This window comes from Lotus japonicus, chromosome 2, assembly GCF_012489685.1.
Source record: "Lotus japonicus ecotype B-129 chromosome 2, LjGifu_v1.2".
NCBI classification, from domain to species: domain Eukaryota; kingdom Viridiplantae; phylum Streptophyta; class Magnoliopsida; order Fabales; family Fabaceae; genus Lotus; species Lotus japonicus.
The window spans coordinates 55498418-55518764 of record NC_080042.1 but is presented as its reverse complement, the minus strand read 5'-3'; the positions used below and the strand labels follow the sequence as shown (position 1 = coordinate 55518764).

The 20347-nt window shown below is 36.9% G+C and overlaps 3 protein-coding genes across 3 annotated transcripts; 2 read left to right on the top strand and 1 right to left on the bottom strand.

Moving 5' to 3' along the window:
- Positions 1-104: 104 nt before the first annotated feature.
- LOC130736664 (glutathione S-transferase T3-like) lies at positions 105-1253 on the bottom strand. The gene has a single exon (XM_057588467.1). It carries the CDS (start codon positions 1251-1253, stop codon positions 105-107), a length of 1149 nt encoding a protein of 382 aa, XP_057444450.1.
- Positions 1254-3857: 2604 nt separating this feature from the next.
- On the top strand, positions 3858-7174 carry LOC130738414 (trihelix transcription factor PTL-like). The gene is made up of 2 exons (XM_057590390.1): positions 3858-4518; positions 5740-7174. The coding sequence occupies exons 1-2, from the start codon at positions 4007-4009 to the stop codon at positions 6764-6766; spliced, it is 1539 nt and encodes a 512-aa protein (XP_057446373.1). The 5' UTR covers positions 3858-4006; the 3' UTR covers positions 6767-7174.
- A 9174-nt stretch (positions 7175-16348) lies between these two features.
- LOC130738413 (cytochrome P450 77A3-like) lies at positions 16349-18171 on the top strand. Its single transcript, XM_057590389.1, has one exon. It carries the CDS (start codon positions 16399-16401, stop codon positions 17950-17952), a length of 1554 nt encoding a protein of 517 aa, XP_057446372.1. The 5' UTR covers positions 16349-16398; the 3' UTR covers positions 17953-18171.
- The last annotated feature ends 2176 nt before the right edge of the window (positions 18172-20347 follow it).

The window sequence follows — 20347 nt, the reverse complement described above, 5'->3', positions numbered from 1 at the left end:
TGAAGAAGCTAGAATAATAAAGTTACAACATTGATGCAATACACATTAAGAAATTGGAAGAATAAAATTACATCACTAATACACATTAAGAAACACAAGAAGATTTAAGACATTCCTAGTTCACTTAAGGCGAAAGCACGTAGTGCGTTATGCGTACGCAACTCCTCATCGTTCATTCCAGATGTGTTCTTGTTAAGGATATCCATATATGCCCGAAAGTTCTCCGCCTTCTTAAATTTGAGTTCTTCCTGTCTCAATTGCAGTTCACTTTGTTTCAGTTGTTGGTCAGCTTGTTGCAAATCTAGTTCTCTGTTCCTTATCTCCCTAAAATTTGCCATCATTTCCATTTTAGCCTTCCCCATGGCTAACACATCAGGGTGAGGAGCAAAAGATAGAGTACTTGACGCAGTATCTGTTGTTTTGGCCTTTCTCTTCTCTGCCTTCTTGCCCTTCGGGCGAGTTGTTGGTGGTGTTGCCTCATATTCGTCGCAATCAATTGATGCACTTGGGTCAGTCGATGTTCCGTCGGCGCCAGCTCCTGACTTCTTTTGTCCCCTTGAATTGGTTTTCATTGATTGTCCCTTCCACTTTGGTTCATCTTTCACCATCCGCCATACATTCTCATGTGTGAAATCTTTTTTATGGTCTACCTGAAATAGGGCATGCGCCTCAGCCATGATATCCTTCTCTGAGTGTCCACTTTTCCAAGGAGTGGTAACTTTGTTGTAGCAACCGGTAAAGAATTGAATATCTTTACTCAATTTTCCAAAACGACATTTCAGCATCTTCCCTGTCCTCGGAGGAGTGTCAAAGTCACGGTACTCATCAAATTGGTCGCGGATCCTATCCCAAAACTTTGCTGCCGTTTGATCAGTTCCCACCGTCGGATCCTTAGAAATGTTGAGCCATGATTGAACAAGAAGTAAATCGTCTTTAACCCTCCATCTGGTGCGTTTCTTTCCAGAAGATTGATCCTCATCTTCAAGATCAATATCATCTAGACCCTCGTGTTGTGTATCATCAGGCGTAGCCTCACATTGTGTATCAGAGACTTTTGAACCAGTGCTACCAGTAGGAGGGGCTTGGCTTTGAAATTGGTATTGTGGTGGATACATGGGGTATTGTGGATTTGTGAAATTTTCATCAGGGTGAAGTGGTTGGTTTTGAGATGTATATGGAAACATTTGGTACTGAGAATTATGAACATTGCCACCGGTGTGAGGCGATTGGTTTTGAGGTGGATATGAAGACATTTGGTATTGAGAATTTTGAAAATTGCCACCGGGGTGATGCGGTTGGTTTTGAGGTGGATATGGAGACATTTGGTGTTGAGAATTTTGAAAATTGCCACCGGGGTGATGCGATTGGTTTTGAGGTGGATATGGAGACATTTGGTGTTGAGAAATTTGAAAATTGCCTCGGGTGTGACGCGCTTGGTTGTGAGGAGGAAATGACGGCGTAGGTCGAAACACCTGTGAAGGTTGGTTTCCTTGTTGTAACACCGGCGGAGGTTGAGAACTTTCATTGGTGGGAAGTGTTTGATCGTCCAACAAATCATAGTATTGTTGATAATGTTGGTGATCCATTTTGAATTGATGTGTAAAATGATGAAGTGCACACTATATATAATGTATAAAAGCTGAAAATGGGAGAGAAACGGTCTGATAACCGGCCAAACCAGTCAGACAACCTAAAACGGTTAAAAAACCGGCTCCAGCCGGTCAAAACCGGTCTGAAACCGGTCCACAACGGGAGGGTGACCTGCTGGTATATAAACCCATCAAGAGCCCAATTTGTGAACCCTAGCCGCCTCTCCCCCTCCCCCCCCTCGAAACCCTCTTCTCCTCCCCTCTTCTCTTCTTCTTCTTCTCCTCCCCTCTTCTCTTCTCTTCTTCTTCTTCTCCCCTCTGAAACCCAACCCACCTCTGCAACCCCACCACCACCACTGAAACCCAACCCACCGAAAGCCTCTTCTTCTTCTTCTCCTCCCCTCTTCTCTTCTTCTCCCCTGCCTCCTCGAAACCCCCTTCCCTTCTTCTCCCCTCTTCTCTTCTTCTTCTTCTCCCCTCTGAAACCCAACCCACCTCTGCAACCCCACCACCACCACTTAAACCCAACCCACCGAAACCCAACCTCACCACTGAAACCCAAAACCCACCTCACCACCACTGAAACCCAAAACCCACCTCACCCCCACCGAAACCCAACCCACATCACCGCCTCAAACACCCACCACCACAGCCAAAATCCACCTCACCGCCCCCAAATCGACTTACCACCACCCAAATCGGAGCCACCAGATCAGATCAGGGGAAAGGAAGCCCCTTTTCGCACATGCAAGTCTCCCTTTCAACAAGATCGGACATGCAAGGCTCAGAATTTTTTTTTTCCTATGTAAATATCAGTTGCAGTGTAAAAGTTTGATTTTGGTTGTAAAGTTTGGATTTTTTTTTAAAAAAATTGATTTTGGTTTTGTTCTTGTGTTAGTTTATTTCAAATCTGTTCTTCTTCTTCTTCCCTTCTACCGTTTCTTCCCTCTGAAAGTAGTTGATGAGGAGCATGTGAGAGAAAATAATCGTTTTTTAATATAAGAGCTCATTAAGCAGGAGCTCTTGCAGAAGAGCCTCTGGACTGTAGCTAAGAGCTTTAAGGCTCTCTCCAATGCAGGGAAAAAATAAGAGCCGGCTCTTAGCAACTCCAGCTGGCCTAAGAGCCCAGCGTTGGAGTTGCTCTAAGTAAACTAGTAATAAAAGAGGTGAATTGAAGCCTCACGTACTGTGCATCCGTCACTCAATGACTCAACCAGTACTGCAGGCGTTTAACCATTGGCAAGAAAAGTTGACCAACTTTGATATTTAGAATTTTTTTTAGTGTTAACCTTTAATTTGATTTTTAGAATGACTAAATTAAACAATATATATTTTTTTGATTGTCTAGGGACTATTTTACTCATTTCTATAGTTATTTTTATAATTAAGAACCTTAAATCAAAATGATGACCAAGTTTGGTTGAGAAGGGGTGTAGAATATTATGTATAACCATTAATTTGAATATCTTACCTAATAGTTTAATTAATGGTGTTTGTTATGGTACATTAACTCAAATCAAGATATGGTGCTTAAAATGAGATAATTCAATAATAAAGAAGCATGTACAAGTTATAATTTTGATGTTATTTTATCATAGTGATGCAACGTTTCATTCTTAGAGACATGAGATTTATAAGTTGTGTTTTTTTAGACTTTGTTCATCCGTCAGTCATGTCATTTTACGCGCATCTCAACCATCATCGTTCATCTCTATAACTAAACCATTTTTCATTAAAAAACAAATTTGATGAGATGAAATTAATTGAATAGTAAAATGAAATGCGAAAATGTAAAATTTACCTACAAAAATATAATAATCATCTATTAAATTACTCAATGCGAGTACCATACCCAAAATATTTTATGGGTACAACATAATTTACCTTAATGGTGTAATTAGTAAAGTTTTGAGATAATTTGTTATCTGTTATTAATACCAGAGTTTCAATGATCAAACGGTTCATTATTTGATCCTTACTCCCCTCGAATTTTCTAATAAAAGATTAAATTTAAACATATGATAAGTGAACATGAACATTATTCACATTTTTTATATCATATTTAAATAATTTTATATTATATTAATTGTAGTAAAGTAACAAATTAAAGGGGATGCTTGTATGGAGAAGGTGTCACCAATCCTTTATACTTAAATAAATAAGGTCATTGGGTTCTCTCACTCTCTCTGCATAGACTGTAATACTCTGTGAGCTAGCTAGGTACAAGAGTGAGTAGTAAGTCTAACTTTTAAGATTTGCGGTAGACTCGGATCCTGTCTCCCTTCAACAATAAATTAATAAATAAATAAGACAGAACCAATTAATCTCTTGAGTCTTGACCCTTCTCTCATCCTCTGTCTGCTCTACACTTCCTTCTCTCTCCCACACAAAACACTGTACTACTTCCATTTAACAAGATGAGTGACCCATATGGTTTTCCAGAGGATCTCCGGAGACTAATATCAGCTAGAACCACCACCAACAACACACTTTCAGAGCCACCACCGTGTGCTTATGGTGGTGGACACGGTGGTGTAAACGCTCCTACTCCTTTTTTTCCTCCACCAAACAGCTACGACCCTATGATGGTAGGGGATCACGTTTTCTTACCTCGTGGCTTCACTCATCAGTATCTTCATCATCATGACTATTCCACCAGTACTGTTAACCCCACAAATAGCTCTACTACTGTTGCTGCTGCTGCTTCAGATCATGCTGCTGCTACTGCTACTGTTACTACTTCTGCATTATTCTGCAGCAGAATAGACACTGCTGCTACTGCTGCAGATAAAGGGTGGTTGGGGTTTGACTCCGGGAACAACAGGTGGCCTAGGCAGGAGACTCTTTCTCTTCTTGAGATCAGATCTCGTCTTGATTCCAAGTTCAGAGAGAATAACCACAAAGCACCCTTGTGGAATGAAATTTCTAGGTATATATAAACATATTCAGTACATGTGTTTGGATGTACCGTGAATTATGACAGACAGAAGCAATTTTTCTTTAACTCCTGCTACTGTTCACCATAATTTTGTTTTTAGGTGTCCAGACATACACATACTCAAGAATGAAAAACCCCACTTTAGCTTTTGTGTTTGTTTTCTGTCTAGACTCAGATCCATGATTGGTTTGAAAAGAACAAGTATAGTAGTTCATAGTAGGGAATGAAGAAATTAAATATGGTTGTTCACCTGTTCTTTGTTCTAACTGTTTTTCCTTTGGTCTTTACTGGTTTAGCAAGTTTTTTTTGGGCTAATTATTCCTTTCTTGCGTTTGAAAATGACAGGCTATAGATTGGAACTGGGAGATTCATGTGCCTTTTTTTATAGCTATTTCTAGTTGTTTCTATGAAATTCATTCCACTGACTGTCTCAATGTGTGTGTCTATACTTGCACTGGTTTTATTTTTCTGTGAGTGAATCATTGCAGCTAAGCTAGGTGCAAGCATTGCAATAGCTGGCTCGCCCTGAAAGCCTGTCTTTGTTTTGTTTTGTAGTTCTGTTAAACCTAATTTGCTCAGCTATATAGCTAGGGCTATGGGAATTTTGTTAATCCAAATGCAGATAATTAGTGTCTTCTGACATCTTTATTGAAGAGAGAATGTATCCATTATATTAATTAAATTATAATATCCTTCTGCTTAAAATAAGATTATTCTATCACATCCCATCAAAAAAAAAAAAGATTATTCTATCACATGATTTGTGCTTCATTAATTAGTGCAAGATTTGACCCCTTACTTTAAATTTTAAGGAATTGTTTTGATTTATTCACATTCCATTTTTTTTTCAATCTTATTTTTCAATTATTTAATCTTTCTATATTTTTATTCTTTTCTGATCAAGTATCACATTACTTACTTCTTTCTTTTCTCTTCTTACATGTATGAGGTGAAAGTTGTTTTTCAGAGTCAACTAAACTTTATTCCTGAAGAGATATTGTTCCCAGATCTGTTGGAAAAATTTCATCAACTCCCAAATTTCACTTAGATCAAGATACTCAGGAATTGTTTTTTATAAGTCAAAGTTCATTGAAGAGATATGAGTGTGAATGTATAAAAATGTTGTAGAAGTTCTAATAACTTCTCATCCTTCATGCTTTTTTTTTATATATATATACATATAATAAAAGCTGTGTGATGCATGTGTTTCAGGATAATGGCTGAGGAATTTGGGTACCAAAGAAGTGGAAAGAAATGCAAAGAGAAGTTTGAGAATTTGTACAAGTATTACAAGAAGACCAAGGAAGGTAAAGCTAGTAGACAAGATGGGAAGCACTACAGATTCTTTAGGCAGCTTGAAGCAATATGTGGAGAACCAAATACTCATCATGCCTCAACTTCAGACAAAAACCCCCTTGGTTGTATTCAAACTCCAACTTTCACAATTAGCCAAGAGAACAACAACAACAATGGCCATGACTTCAACAACCTCAAGTCCTCAGAGAGTCTAAGTGTCTCAAACTCATCTGAATTTGACACCTCCTCATCTGAGAACAATGATGAGGATCTTTCAGCCATTGCACACATGATGAATAAGCAGAAAGGGTTACACCAGGGACAAAGTAGTCATAGAAGGAACAGAAAAAGTTGGAGAGCTAAAGTGGAGGAGATGGTGGATTCCCACATGAGGAAGATTATAGAGACTCAAGATGCTTGGATGGAGAAAATGTTGAATGTTGTTGAGCAACGAGAGCAAGAGATGGTGTCTAAAGAGGAAGAAAGGAAGAAAAAAGAGTCCTTGAGGTTTGATCAACAAGTGCATCAACTTTGGGCTAAGGAAAAAGCATGGGTTGAAGCTAGAGATGCTGCATTGGTTGAGGTTGTGAAGAAACATATTGGGATAGAACTTGAAGCATTGCAACCAAATAAGAACAAGAACCAAGCAAATGATTATCACTGTGAAGGTGTTGAACAAGGAAGTTGGTCAGAGATGGAGATTTCAAACTTGATTCAGCTGAGGACTAGTTTGGAACAGCGAGTGAGAGAAAGTGGGTATTTGGAGAATAATGTTGTTTGGGATGAAATAGCTGAGAAAATGGCTTGTTTGGGGTTTGAAAGGAGTGCAGGTGAGTGCAAGCAAGTGTGGGATGAGATCAGCATTTCTCTGAGAAGGACAGTGGAGGAGTGTGGTGGCAAAGCAAGGCCTTGGTGTTTGGGACTGAAGCTGACGGATGATTGAAGTCATGCATCACAGGTTTTGGAGTTCTGAGCGTGAAGAGGAAACTTGTAGCAGAAACAAGGGCGTAAAAGGGTAATTCATTGGGTTTTGTTTCCATCACATTCTTTTCATATCTGTTTCTACTATTTTTATATCACTTATCATGTCTACTATTTTTCTATTCTATTTCACTCTTTAAGTGTCGATGAAAATGAAGTGTAAATTAACCTTTTCTAGAAATTATAACATGTGTGGTTTATAGAATAATTATATCTTCACCACATTTTTAAGGTGTGGAGAGGTGGAGAAAAAGAGAGATATATGAAGAAAGAATAGAGAAAGTGAAGATATGATATGTGATTTGATTGATAAAGAAAAGAGAAATAATAGAAAATGAAATTAGAAAAAGAGTGAAGAAGTGTGTATATATCATAACTCGTAGTTTATATCATCTTTTTTCTTCTTAATTCTAAAAGATAGAAGCTATGGACAAAGTTACTTATGGTTTTAGAATTTGTAGAACAATGTCTAAATATGCTTAACTAACATGTTTGGCTCATTAAAAAATCACAAGGTGTAGGTGTTTGTTTATCTGTTGGATTGGATGTTAAGGTAATTTTTCTCAATCCAATAGCTTTACTCACTTGGAAAAACTATTTTTGGAAACCAAATATGTAATTTAAATCCATTTTCATATATTTACACATATTTTTTCTTCCATTTTATTTTTACATACTTTTTCTTCTCTACGTTATTTTCGGGTCACATCACCCATTATATCTATGAGTATTAATTCATTCACATTTCATTTTTCTCTTATATCTCATTTTCACTCACATTTTCTTCCAAATCTCTCTTCTTTTTCTTTGTATCATTCATCATGTATCTCGTTTAATTTCTCTACTTTTTCTCTCATATCTCACTAGGTAAGCGTGTTTCAAGTTTCAACGAAACATTATTTCATCAAAGCTATGTTCATTTGCATTCTTACTCCATATCCACCTCTACTTTTCATCTACCTCTCTCTCTTTTCATTCAATCATATATCACCCATCACATCTCAGACATTCTCTCTTCTCTTCACCAATTTCCACTTTAATTGAGATGTGAACAAAATTTAATTCTTTAAAGTACCTATTAAGGACTAATATTTTGGTTTCATCTACCGTGGGTCAGTTTCAAACTGACCCACGGTGCTTCAGTTTATCTTTCTACCATTGGATTTAATATTTTTTATTTGAACGGTCCAGATAAGCTAATATTAATAATAATTCATTAATTAAATATATATAACTTTACCAAAATACCCTTGTCTCTTCCAATGCTTAGCCACCACCCCTCTCACTCCCATGCAGCGCCGCCACCACCTCCCTCTCCCTCCCATGGCAGCGCCGCCACCACTTCCTTTGCGTACCGCAACGCCGCCACCATCACTCAACACAACTAGATCTGGTTCGCATCTCCACCCAAAGCCCCCACCACCACTCAACACAAACCAGATCTGAGATCCCATAGCCGCCACCACCCCTCTCACTCCCATGGAAGCGCCGCCACCACCTCCCTCTCCCTCCCTGACCACCACCACCGTTCGAACAACAAAACCAGATTTCCTCCATGGTAGATCCTTAACCATCAAAACTTTCATATTTGCATGTTTTTGTTTTCTTGTTTTTGTTTCTCAATGCCCACTGTTTCAACTTTCAGATCTTCTCAAACCTAATTTAGGCAAAGCAAGAAAAAAAAGGTTACCCTTTAACAACTCTGGATCAACTTTGCTGAATTTTTTCCAGAAAATAAAACATCGATCTTCAAGAACCTAGATGAGAAGATGATGTAAAGGAACCCAGATAAAGCATAGGTGAACCAGAAATTGATTGGTGATGATGAAAGAAATTGATTGATTTTTAAAGCTTCAGTGGTTGCCATTGTTTCCCATAACTGCATGGTAAAAAGAAATTGTGCAAGCAAATGGGTAATCCTCTCCCCTGGCAGCGCCGCCACCACTTCCTTTGCGTACCGCAACGCCGCCAGCCCGCCACCAGTCCACTACCACTCAACACAATCAGATATGGTTTGCTTGCAGGAAACGGGTCGACCCATCCCCATTATTGCAAAGCCCAACCACAGTAACCACCATCCAAAGCAGAAAACCTAGTGTGAGTTGGTGATGATGGAAGGAGAAAGATGGTGGAAAAATTTAAGCAAGAAAGGTTATTTTTGTCTTATCACTCGTATAGTAAAACTGAAGCATCGTGTGTCAGTTTCAAACTGACACACGATAGACGCAGCCTAATATTTTAGTGCAAGTGAGTTGGCATTATGTTTTGTTAGCAATATTAACTATGGCATCGAATGCTTGAGTACTTTAGCAATGATTTATAAAAGAGTTTGAGTTCATTCACATTTTTATTTCTCATTCATCTCATTTTCACACAATTTTTTTATATATCTTTATTCTTTTTATATCACATCACTCAACATATCTATTTTCATCATTTCCTATCTTAGTGTAAGTGTAGTTCAAGCATGGAAAAACACTTATTAAATTATCATGCTCTATTTATTAGAATAAGTTTTTGGGAATTGTTATTCAGACCCCCCACAGCTATTTAGACCCCCCTTAAAAGTGTAAAAATACTAAAATGCCCTTAATGAAAAAAAATATAAAAAATTCTCACTCACATTCTCTTCCCTCTCTCCTTACCTCTTTCTTCCACCACCACCACCACCCACCACCTCCGCCGTCACCACCACCACCGCCACTACCTCCGTCGCCACCACCACCACCATCACCACAACAACAACCTCCATATTCTCCTCTCTATATATCTCCTTTTTCCTCTTTCCTCCACCACCACCACCACCGTCACCACCACCACCGAAACAACAACCTCCATCTTCTCCTCTCTCTCTCTCTCTCTTCTTTTCTACTGTTAAAGTGTCGTTTTTAGAATTGCTGTTTTTTTTTCTGCAACCTAACACACTTTGAAAGTGCTACCTGTGAGACAACTGTCTCACTTTGAAAGTAAGTGAGACAGCTTTCAAAGTGAGACACCTGTCTCACTTTCAAAGTGACAGAGGGGTCGCACTTTCAAAGTGCGTTCGACAATGGTATTTTTGGATTTCTTAAAATGTTTTGGGTCTGAATAACTGTGGGGGATCTGAATAACAATTCCCTAAGTTTTTATTCACGCTTATACAGTTGTACAAGTGAGAAAAAGGAAGAATAGCGAGAGAATGAGAGATATGATATAAATAATGTGAAAAAAATAAGGGAAAGAAATTAAGCCGAAATGAGGAAGAAAGATGGTTTATCATGTTTGTATATGTGCAAGGTTGTAAGGTACGTACTACAATGTTGCTTCCTCGGTGGCTAGTTATTGGGTAGGAGAATTCTCAAACACCAATAGGTCCTGAGTTTTAGATGGAAAAAGAGGTATGTACTTTTTTTGAAATAAAGAGGTATGTACTATTAGAATTGAAGAGACTTAATTCAAGCCAAAAGTTAACTAGAGTTGTGGACCGCTCTACTATTAATGTCGTATATTTAAACAATGTGAGACTTCTAACACACTCCTCATATTCAAGCTGAATATTAGGAGCGTGAAGTTTGCAGGACTGCACACATCTACAGGGTGACCCAAATTAAATATGATATGTCTCTATCAACAAACGAATATCGGATATACTCTAATATTATATTAGATTTTAGGAGGCATAACTCAACCATAAAGTTTGGTCAAGAGTTGAAGTTGTTCTACTTTTTATAAATGTTATCTATATCATATCTTTACTCTCAACTCTACTCTCAACTCTCGAGTTAACTTTTGACTTGAGTTATGTACCCAAATAATACTTTCATTTTGTGATTTGTGCTGATTATGGGTTTTTAAATTGCAGTTTCACATTGTTTTTTTAAGAGATTGGTTTTTAAATAGCAGTTTCACATTGTTGTTAAAAGGCTCGCATGATCTGTAAACGGATTTTATACTTGCAATGAAAGGAGAAAAAGAGAATTGAAGTTTGGGCCGGGTAAAGAAAAACTTGGTAACAGGCAAATCACTTACATTATTACGTAAGGATTTCATTTCATAAATATTCTCATGGTTTTGGTGCATAAGAAATAATTTGATGTTTTCGCTAAGAGGCATTATTTAGCAAAAACAAATTTGTGAAGCTTATTCATATGATTCCTTTACAACCAAAGAATGTTGTTTAATTAGGTAAGTTTAGTAAGGAAGCTAGACTTCACTAGAATGAAAGAACAAGTTTGAATTTCGAGTAAAACATTTATTGAGAGAAACTGTTTCACGAAACGATGATCATATCCGTCAAAGATAAATAAAAACCATTTAGACGATACTTCATTTTGAAGTTATTTTGAGGAAATTATATTTCTGGTTTTTTTTTTTTTGCCCTAAACCCTAAATTATATTTCTGGTAGTTGGGATTGTGAGCCTCTTCTTCTCATTCCAGTACTGGCCCTACCCTCTTAAATCTGATGTTTAAAAAAAAACACCAGCGGTTCGATTCTTAATTAATTACTAGTTGGAATTTTCTAGACACTCTTTAAAGAAGTTTCTAATTTTTGAAGTTGCTAGTTTCAAAAAGGTGAAGATCAGAACCTCTTTACTGGAAATAGCAAGAGAGAAAGCTAGCTATGATGTAGAGGTGCCGCGCACGTTACCATTTATTCTTGGTCCAAAGCTGTATTTCGGCCTAAACTTTGTTGCCCCAAATTTAGTGATTTTAGTTATGGAGAGGGATGTTCACCCAGAAACTAGAACATGCACTTGAGGTAATAATCCTTTTTAACATATTCCACATGAAGGGTTCCTCACAAACTTGGCATGAAAGGTCATGATATATAACTTCACATATAGGTCTTGTGATTGCCTTCTCAATAAAGCATAATCAATTTCTTAAAGAAATCCACATATGCTCACATGGATCACCGTTTTCATATAAATTATAACCCCCTCCCCCACCCCCAAAAAAAGACCATCCAATATTTTCCTAAAAGTACTATCAACCCGCTAAGAACATTACAAACACAGACAAGATTAGAAATTCTATGAGTAATAAGTCACACCTTTTTCACTAAAAAAACACACAAATTGTGGTGGCCGATTTTGTATATAACGTCGGGTTTGGCTGACGTAATTTACCTAAATGTCTGTTCGGCCAGCCGTTTGGTATAAATAATGGTCTACATGAAACCGCCACAACACCTACTAAAATTGGAGAGATTTAACTCAAACAAAAGCTAGCTCGATCAAATGTTAAAAGTTACTCTACCCTTTAATAAAGACTATTTATGTGAAATATTTAACTAGTATGAGACTTCTGACAACCGCCGCCATATCATACAAGGTATTAAATGACAGTCGATCTTTAGAAGAAACAACAGCTGAAAACACCACAAAATATTCGTATAGATTTTCAGCTTGCAAATAACGTCGATTTAAGAAACATAATACTCCCTAAATTAAATGGAGGTTAAATGGACGTGTAGCTCAATTAATTTCATGAATAAGTCCCTAAAGAGGCATGCACACATTCATATCAATTAACAAGTCTCATTAACAAGTCTGATGCTATGGCTTCCATGCCTGCTTGATTTATGAGATCCATGTTTATTTAAAAAAAATATATCAATTAACAAGTCATCTAAATAGGAATGAATTATTGTCTAAAAATAATATGAGTTTAATTATTATGCACCGAGTTTAATTATTAACCCAACAAATTAACAGAGCCCTCTCGCCATTAGAGGGGACGCAAACTAGGATATTATGCTCTGTTTTTTGTTGGGTTATGAGGCTTTGCTGCTTCTCGGTCTCCGACAGTTGCCCTTTCTCATTTCGATTGTTTAGTGCTTGATCCAAGATTGAATCCTTGTTGACGATGTTGCTTGGGGTTTATCTTACATTTTGCACAGATGTTTTTTATGTGCTGTTGTTTTAAAAGTTTTTATTTGAGGGTGCACAAAAGCATGTGCTTTTAGACTTTATTATGTATTATTGGAGGGGATTTTGCTCACTTCGTTGAGTACCGATTGTATTATCTATCATTCATCTAATATATACATTTTTGCTTTAAAAAAATATCTAAAATAATTTTTTTCGAGTTTCAATTCGATATATTTATAAAACTATTGACACTATCCGCACATATAAATTAAATAAAACATTCTCAATTTCAGACATCAGTTTCCCTAACTTATGTTTCCTAAGACATGTAATGTTCACTTTATGTAAATCTACATCAAGCCTTGTCGATTAATGTGGTGCACGCTCTTTTCCAACAAAAATATAATAACGGTTCTTCATCAATCACGATCTTAATATCACTATCTTGGATGTTAATTTGGACATGTTTTGTTGATTAGGATTCTTCGTCCATAATCTCCTTAATCCGTCTGCAAATAAGGTGAAATAAGCTCCACCTCTCTTGACCTCCACACTAGATATGTTGTGTTGAAATTCCTCCTCCTCCTCCTCTCTTTTAAAAAAAAAAACGAAATATGTCAAAATGCATAAGAAAAAGTAGACATGGAGACCGTTAATTTGAGGCAAACAATCTAAAACACACACCATACGGAATCAGAGAGATAAAAAACAATAAATAGATAGAGCCCATTGGAAACCAAGAGCCTTCGCCACGATCGGAGGCAAGACCTCAAAATTAAGATGTTCTTGGTCAAGGTTGACAAAATCGCGAGTCCTACGATGTTACAAGGCCACTACGTGTTGAATCGGTAGTAGAATCGCTATCGAGTAGAATCGGGTGGAATCGCCGTTGTTACAAGTAGAATCGTGGAATCACGGGCCGTCGCGGATTCTACTTTCTGGATTATGGAGGAAGATTTTGATGAAAACAATGAAGACTTGGATGTGGACAACTTGGATTTTGAAACTCTAAATGAAAATGAGAATGAGTTTGGATCTAGAGATTCTAGAGCAAGAGAACGATGGTGAAGGTGAAGATAAGAAGAAAATGGAGATGGAGAAAATGAAGATGAAGTTGAATGGAATAATGATTATATGGATGTTAATTTGAATGAATTGCTTGGCCTACATTAGTGCTTTTAAAGAAATTTTTATTTTATGTTAAGGTATTTTGTATGCATATATATGAATTTATATGCATATAATATATTTATATATTTGTGGAATCGTAACGTCCCTGCTACGTTTATACGAGTTTACGATTCTACACCCCCTTTCCCGTCCTACGTAAAATCGCGATTCTGTCAACTTTGCTTGCAGCCACCAGAACTAGCAAACCATGACGGTCACAATCAACTAGACCAAGGCCAGCCATCTTCGATGCCGATACTGAAGCATCAAACATATATGTTCAGTAGTGTTTTTTTTTTTTGAACTTAAAAGCCAAATCAATTAAGAAGAAGCAGACGGCACAGAGGCCAGTACATCAGATTGGACAGTGCCAAGAAGTTGAGAAGGAACCTCCTCAATCCACACAACCTCACCAAAAGAAAAAAGATAAAGAAGCTAAGGCATCCGCCGTAATATTTTTTAGTTTTTAACTCTCTGTAATTATGGTAAATTAAATGAGAACGAGAATGAAAATGTGTAGAGCCTGAATAAGATACCATCACCATACCTACATTTAAAAAAATATACTAGTCTCCTTCCCCGTGCACTCATACTCATATTTTATTGTGTGTGTCCAAATGAGTGTAACCCCCAGGCCCCATTGCTCTCTAGGGGCTACTAAACAATGTGCCTAAGCAAGGAAGCTGTCGTTGACATTTATTTCAAGCTTCGATTATAGTCACTAGTCACTACTACTTCATTCACGCTAAATTAAGTGATTAACTGTGGGCCGCTACATTTGTTTCCTTATGGTTGGTCATAAATTCTCCATTGCTCTGGAATCACAAGCCATGTCCAAGCTCAACTAAGTGGTTGAGTCCATTAACTCCCAGTCAGCATCATAACCCAATTTATCTCAACCCTCCAACACCAGAATAATGATGTGGATCCATATATAGACTTTACATGCATGCATGATACGGCTGAGAAATTTTTATTTCTACCTAGCTTTCTCTTCAAACCCATATTAAACAGGTGAGAGACGCTTTCAACATTAATGAAAAGGTATATAAATAGTATTCAAAGTTCACATAAGGTTTTGTATACAATTTTTTACTTCATTAAGTAAAACAACTAAGCAGGTAAGGATTGAGGCCATTACATTAAGATCAATGAAATGAACGAGATTCAGAGGAGCAGCCTCTTCATTTCAAACAGATTTGAGAAAAGAGCTAAAGTTTTTTGCCAAATAATCAGGTTATTGATTACTACTCCTACACACAAATGGAAAAGACAAAATAAATAAATCGCGAAATGAGGTCCCTACCATCCTTAATAATTGAAGAAAAAATAAGAAGAGCCCACGATGGATGGTTCCAAGCTTCAAACTATTGTATATATGCAATTAGTTTCTAGACAAGCAAATTAAAAACTTAAATCAGAAGTCAAAGATAGAGCCCAGCTTATGCAAACAAAGAAAATTTTAATTCATAAATTAAATGACTTTATAATAAATTAATTTTAACACATAAAAATATATTATAAATAATGTATATTAAAATTTATCTTTAATAACAAGTAAAAATATCATGTAAACCAATTTTTCACATGTTTCACCTAGCCTGTTAAAATGAGTTTCGCCTCGTGAACTAGTTTGGTGCAACCCACTTTTTGAGTGGGTTGGGCCAGAAAAGTAGAAACTCATATTTATGCGATATTTTTTTTTTCTGGCTCTAAATAAGTTGGAATCAAAATGAGCCGAGCTAGCTCGTGAGACAACTCATTTTTATTTTTGAATCAATAAAGTATAAATTTGTTTTGACATTAATGAAACATTTTTTTACATATTTTACATTAATTTGAAAATAAATTAATAAATAAAATATAGAAACTCCAACTCACTTATCTCCAATGTGATTGAATGATGAGTTATTTAATCCAAATTTTATCATGAGTCATTTAGACAACCCCATTTTATATAAATACATTGAAAAATTAATTTTTTTTCACAGTTTTTTTTTATTTCTAGTACATTTACAATGTTCTATGAATCCAAAAAAGTGAGTCAGATCACTTAACTACTAGCTTGCGATAGATCGTTTTTTTTATAGACCAATGTTAATTGTTAGTAAATTAGTTCATTCGCCAGGATTCGAACCCTGATCCTTCACCCTGCAAATCCCTTCATGCCCTTAGCTCACCACCCTCCCCTGGTTGTGATAGACAGTGATAAATTATGATTTTAGAACCTCACAAAGAAAGTAAACTAACTCGGTTCAGCTTACTTTTCTTCCAACTTGTGATGGACACTTTAACATGTAGGTCCACCTTATAAATTCTCAGAGAGATAAAAACTACTACCATCATATCACATGAAAAGTTCAAAATCCCCCCAACACTAGTGCTGCAATTAACCACAAGTACTCCCAAGCAGAACCACAACCACCTTAACTGTTATGATGGCTTCCCTTGAAAGTGCTTTAATGAAACCCACCTACAATTTCACTCTGCCATCCACTCTTATACCCTCCCTGTGTCCCCCACACTTTATTTAATCAACTCCTCCATTCCCCACTTTCCCTCATCCCAAAAATGGCCACCACTCTCTTCTCTCTAACCTCACCTCCATTCTTCACCTCCTCCAACCATCTCATCTTCACAGCCTTGGTATTCCTCCTGACATGCCTCATTTTCATCCTCACACAGAAAACCAAGTCCAGAAAACTCAACCTCCCACCAGGACCCCCTGGATGGCCTGTGGTAGGAAACCTCTTCCAAATTGCACGTTCAGGGAAGCCTTTCTTTGAATATCTAGACGAAGTGACAGCAAAATATGGCTCCATTGTCACCCTCAAGCTGGGAACAACCACCATGATCATCCTCGCGGACGCGAAGCTCGTCCACGAGGCAATGATCCAGAAGGGAGCCATCAGCTCCACTAGGCCTAGAGAGAATCCAACAAGAAACATCTTCAGCGCAGGGAAAACCACCGTGAATGCGGCGGTTTACGGCCCTGTCTGGAAGTCCCTGCGGCGGAACATGGTGCAGAACATGCTCAGCTCAAGCAGGATCAAGGAGTTTCGTGGTGTTAGAGAGAACGCCATGGATAAAATGATCAACAAGCTGAAAACTGAGGCAGAGAAGAATGATGGGGTTGTTTGGGTTGTGAAAAATGCAAGATTTGCTGTTTTCTGCATACTAGTTGCCATGTGCTTTGGTCTAGAAATGGATGAGGAGAATCTAGAGAGAGTAGATCAGGTTATGAAGAATGTTTTGATAGCTGTGGATCCCAGAATTGATGATTACCTTCCAATTCTGAGTCCGTTTTTCTCCAAGCAACGGAAGCGAGTGTTGGAGGTACGGAAGGAGCAGATCGAGTTCTTGGTGCCGTACATTGAGCAGAGGAAAAGAGCAATTGAGAATCCAGGTTCAGACCAGACCGCGACGACGTTTTCCTATTTAGACACTCTCTTCGACATGAAAGTCGAAGGGAGAAAGTCTACACCGTCAGACGGGGAATTAGTCTCATTGATATCGGAGTTTCTTAATGGAGGAACCGACACGACCGCAACCGCGGTCGAGTGGGGAATGGCGCAACTGATAGCAAACCCTGACATACAAAAGCGGCTTTACAATGAGATTAAAAGTACTGTGGGGGATAAGAAGGTGGATGAAAAGGACGTTGAGAAAATGCCGTACTTGCAAGCTGTGGTGAAAGAACAGATGAGGAGGAATCCTCCAACTTTCTTTGCACTTACACATGCAGTTACTGAGCCTATCACTTTAGCAGGGTATGACATACCAACTAATGCAAATGTTGAAGTGTACATTCCTGCAATTGGGAATGACCCTACATTGTGGTCCAACCCTGAGAAATTTGACCCTGAAAGGTTCATCTCTGGTGGGGAAGATGCAGACATAACTGGGGTCAAAGAAGTGAGGATGGTGCCATTTGGTGTTGGGAGGAGGATTTGCCCTGGTTTGAACATGGCCACTGTGCATATTCATCTCATGTTGGCTAGGATGGTGCAGGAGTTTGAGTGGAGTCCTTACCCACCAGGGAAGGATGTGGATTTCAGTTGGAAGATGGAGTTCACTGTTGTGATGAAGAATCCCCTAAGAGCTATCATCAAGCCAAGAGTATAATAAATAAACAACAGCACAACAGCAGTTGTAAATTTTTATATATATGTAATATACATCATGTTTGTGGTTGCATTTGCATACTACTTCATGCTTCTACATCCTATCAATTACTGTAATATCAGGTAGTTTTGTTAATTTTGCTGGATAAATTTGTGTAAAATGGATTTCCCATTGGACATTTACCTTTTATTTATATCATCAACATCTTTTTTGGAGCAATCAATCTACATCTAGTGGTCTTCTTTTCTTTTCTTTCATTTTTCTTTTTAGCTGTGAAAGTACAATGTGATTTCTATGAAAGACAAATTGAGCAGATTACCTTGTGTTCTTTTTGTGGATATTTTGGTTGCAGATGGCCACCACACGAGTACATTGAGAGAAGGGTAATGAATAATTCACATTCAAATTCCATTCACACATAGGGAGTGAGATATTCACACATAGGGGAGTGAGATATGAGGTGAATACAAAAAATTGAGTAATCATATGGGTGATATATGATAGAAATGTAGAGAGATGAAAAGAAAATATGATTGAAAAATGAGAAAAAAAAGTTGATGTGAATGGATCTTTATTTATTGAGGAAACAAGTAATACTAGACAGTGATGTCTCTCTAATATGTGAAATTCAAAACATTTTACAGGAAAAAATCGCTAGAAATTTTGAATAAAATATTTTTGAAGAAAAATCGCAAGAAAGTTGTTTGAAACAAAATTCATAGGAAATTTTTTTGGAAAATCAACATGAAATCATCTTTATAGGTTTTTTAACTGTTGATAATTTTTTCGCAAAAGTCTCATATATATGTACTGTTAAGTGGCCTACTAAACATTAATGTTTCAAACAGATCCCTCGATTGTAAAGTACTTCCGGATGTGTACCTTCTTAAATCAAATCTCTTCTGATCACCACATGCATCTCGATTACCACCACCACCACCAACGGATCTTCAGCAAACCACACCTCTTAACAAACGTCGTCACCCCGCTCGCACTCACAACCTTTTTCTTCTTCTCCTTCTTCAACATTCTTCCACAACGATCCAACATGAACCTAGTTTCAATCACACCGAGAAAACCCCTCGATTTGATCTAAAAAAAGAGAGATATAGAGATAGAGATATGAAGAAAAAAGAGTTGAAATCAGGATATAAAAGAAATAAAATATATCAAATTATTTGTAATACATAAATCGCATTAAGAACGATGACACCCACTTTTATGACGGTTTTTGACTGTCAGAACGTGGAAAATACAAAGAATGCACACAATGAGATTATGTCTGTATGAGATAGCCACAAACACATTTTATGTTTTTTTAATTATCCACTTTGTACCGGTTAAAAATCGTCACAAAAGTAGGTTGTCATTGTCAATGGTGCACAAATTTTTTTGATATCAAATTTGTTAGCTAAATGGTTTGTAGAAAAATAAAGGCTATCACCACTCTTACTCAATCCGTTAAACTCTTTTAAATTTGTATGGGTCTCGCTAAAATATAAGAGTCTTCCTCTTAATGGTATGAGATCACAACCTTGTGTGATAACTTCACATGATAGTCAGATAGTGTCAAGTTAAAATAATGTGTTAAAAAGATAGATGTAATGTTTCATTTGATAATATCATGTGGAGAAATGTTATCAATACTTTGTTTAACACTTTACTAGTATTTCCAATATTCTCTCTTTTAAATTCACACGGATCCACCAAATGATATGGGTTTTATTATCAATTTGGTGAGTTAGACATAAATTTCAATAGATAAAAAATTGTTGAAATTGAATTTCGATCGTCTTATTTAACATGATAATATCAAGTGGAACATTGTGTCTATCTCTTTCTTCATGAATATTTAGAAGGTCCTACATATATAATTTATACAAACAGAAAGATAACCACAAACTTCAATCATAATACATGAAAGAATTTTCACATGAGATTTGTTTTTTCAACAACACATTGGAGAATCTTGATCGGTTGAAAATAGAGTGTAAAAGAGACCCATAAAAGAAGCACTATTTCATAAAACTAAAAACTAACATAAGAGAAGCATTATTTCATAAAGTTTAATGTAGTTGTACGTTATTTTTCTTTTCCATAATATAAAGTCGTTTCATTAATTTTTTTTTTTGAATTTTTACATCCACACACGTATGTACTTGGCATGTTAAATAATAGAACCGCTAGCTATTAACTCAACCCCTAACAATTTCTTTCCAACCTACCATTTCTTATTAATTGAAATTTATCTCGAACCCAAAAAAAAATCTGAGTTTATATACTTTCGCATTCACTTTCTCATTCATATATAATTCACCCCATTTGTCCAATTTCTTTTTTTTTTAATCTTCCACTTTCCTCGATTTTATTTTACTCCTTTCTAAGGAGGTGATAT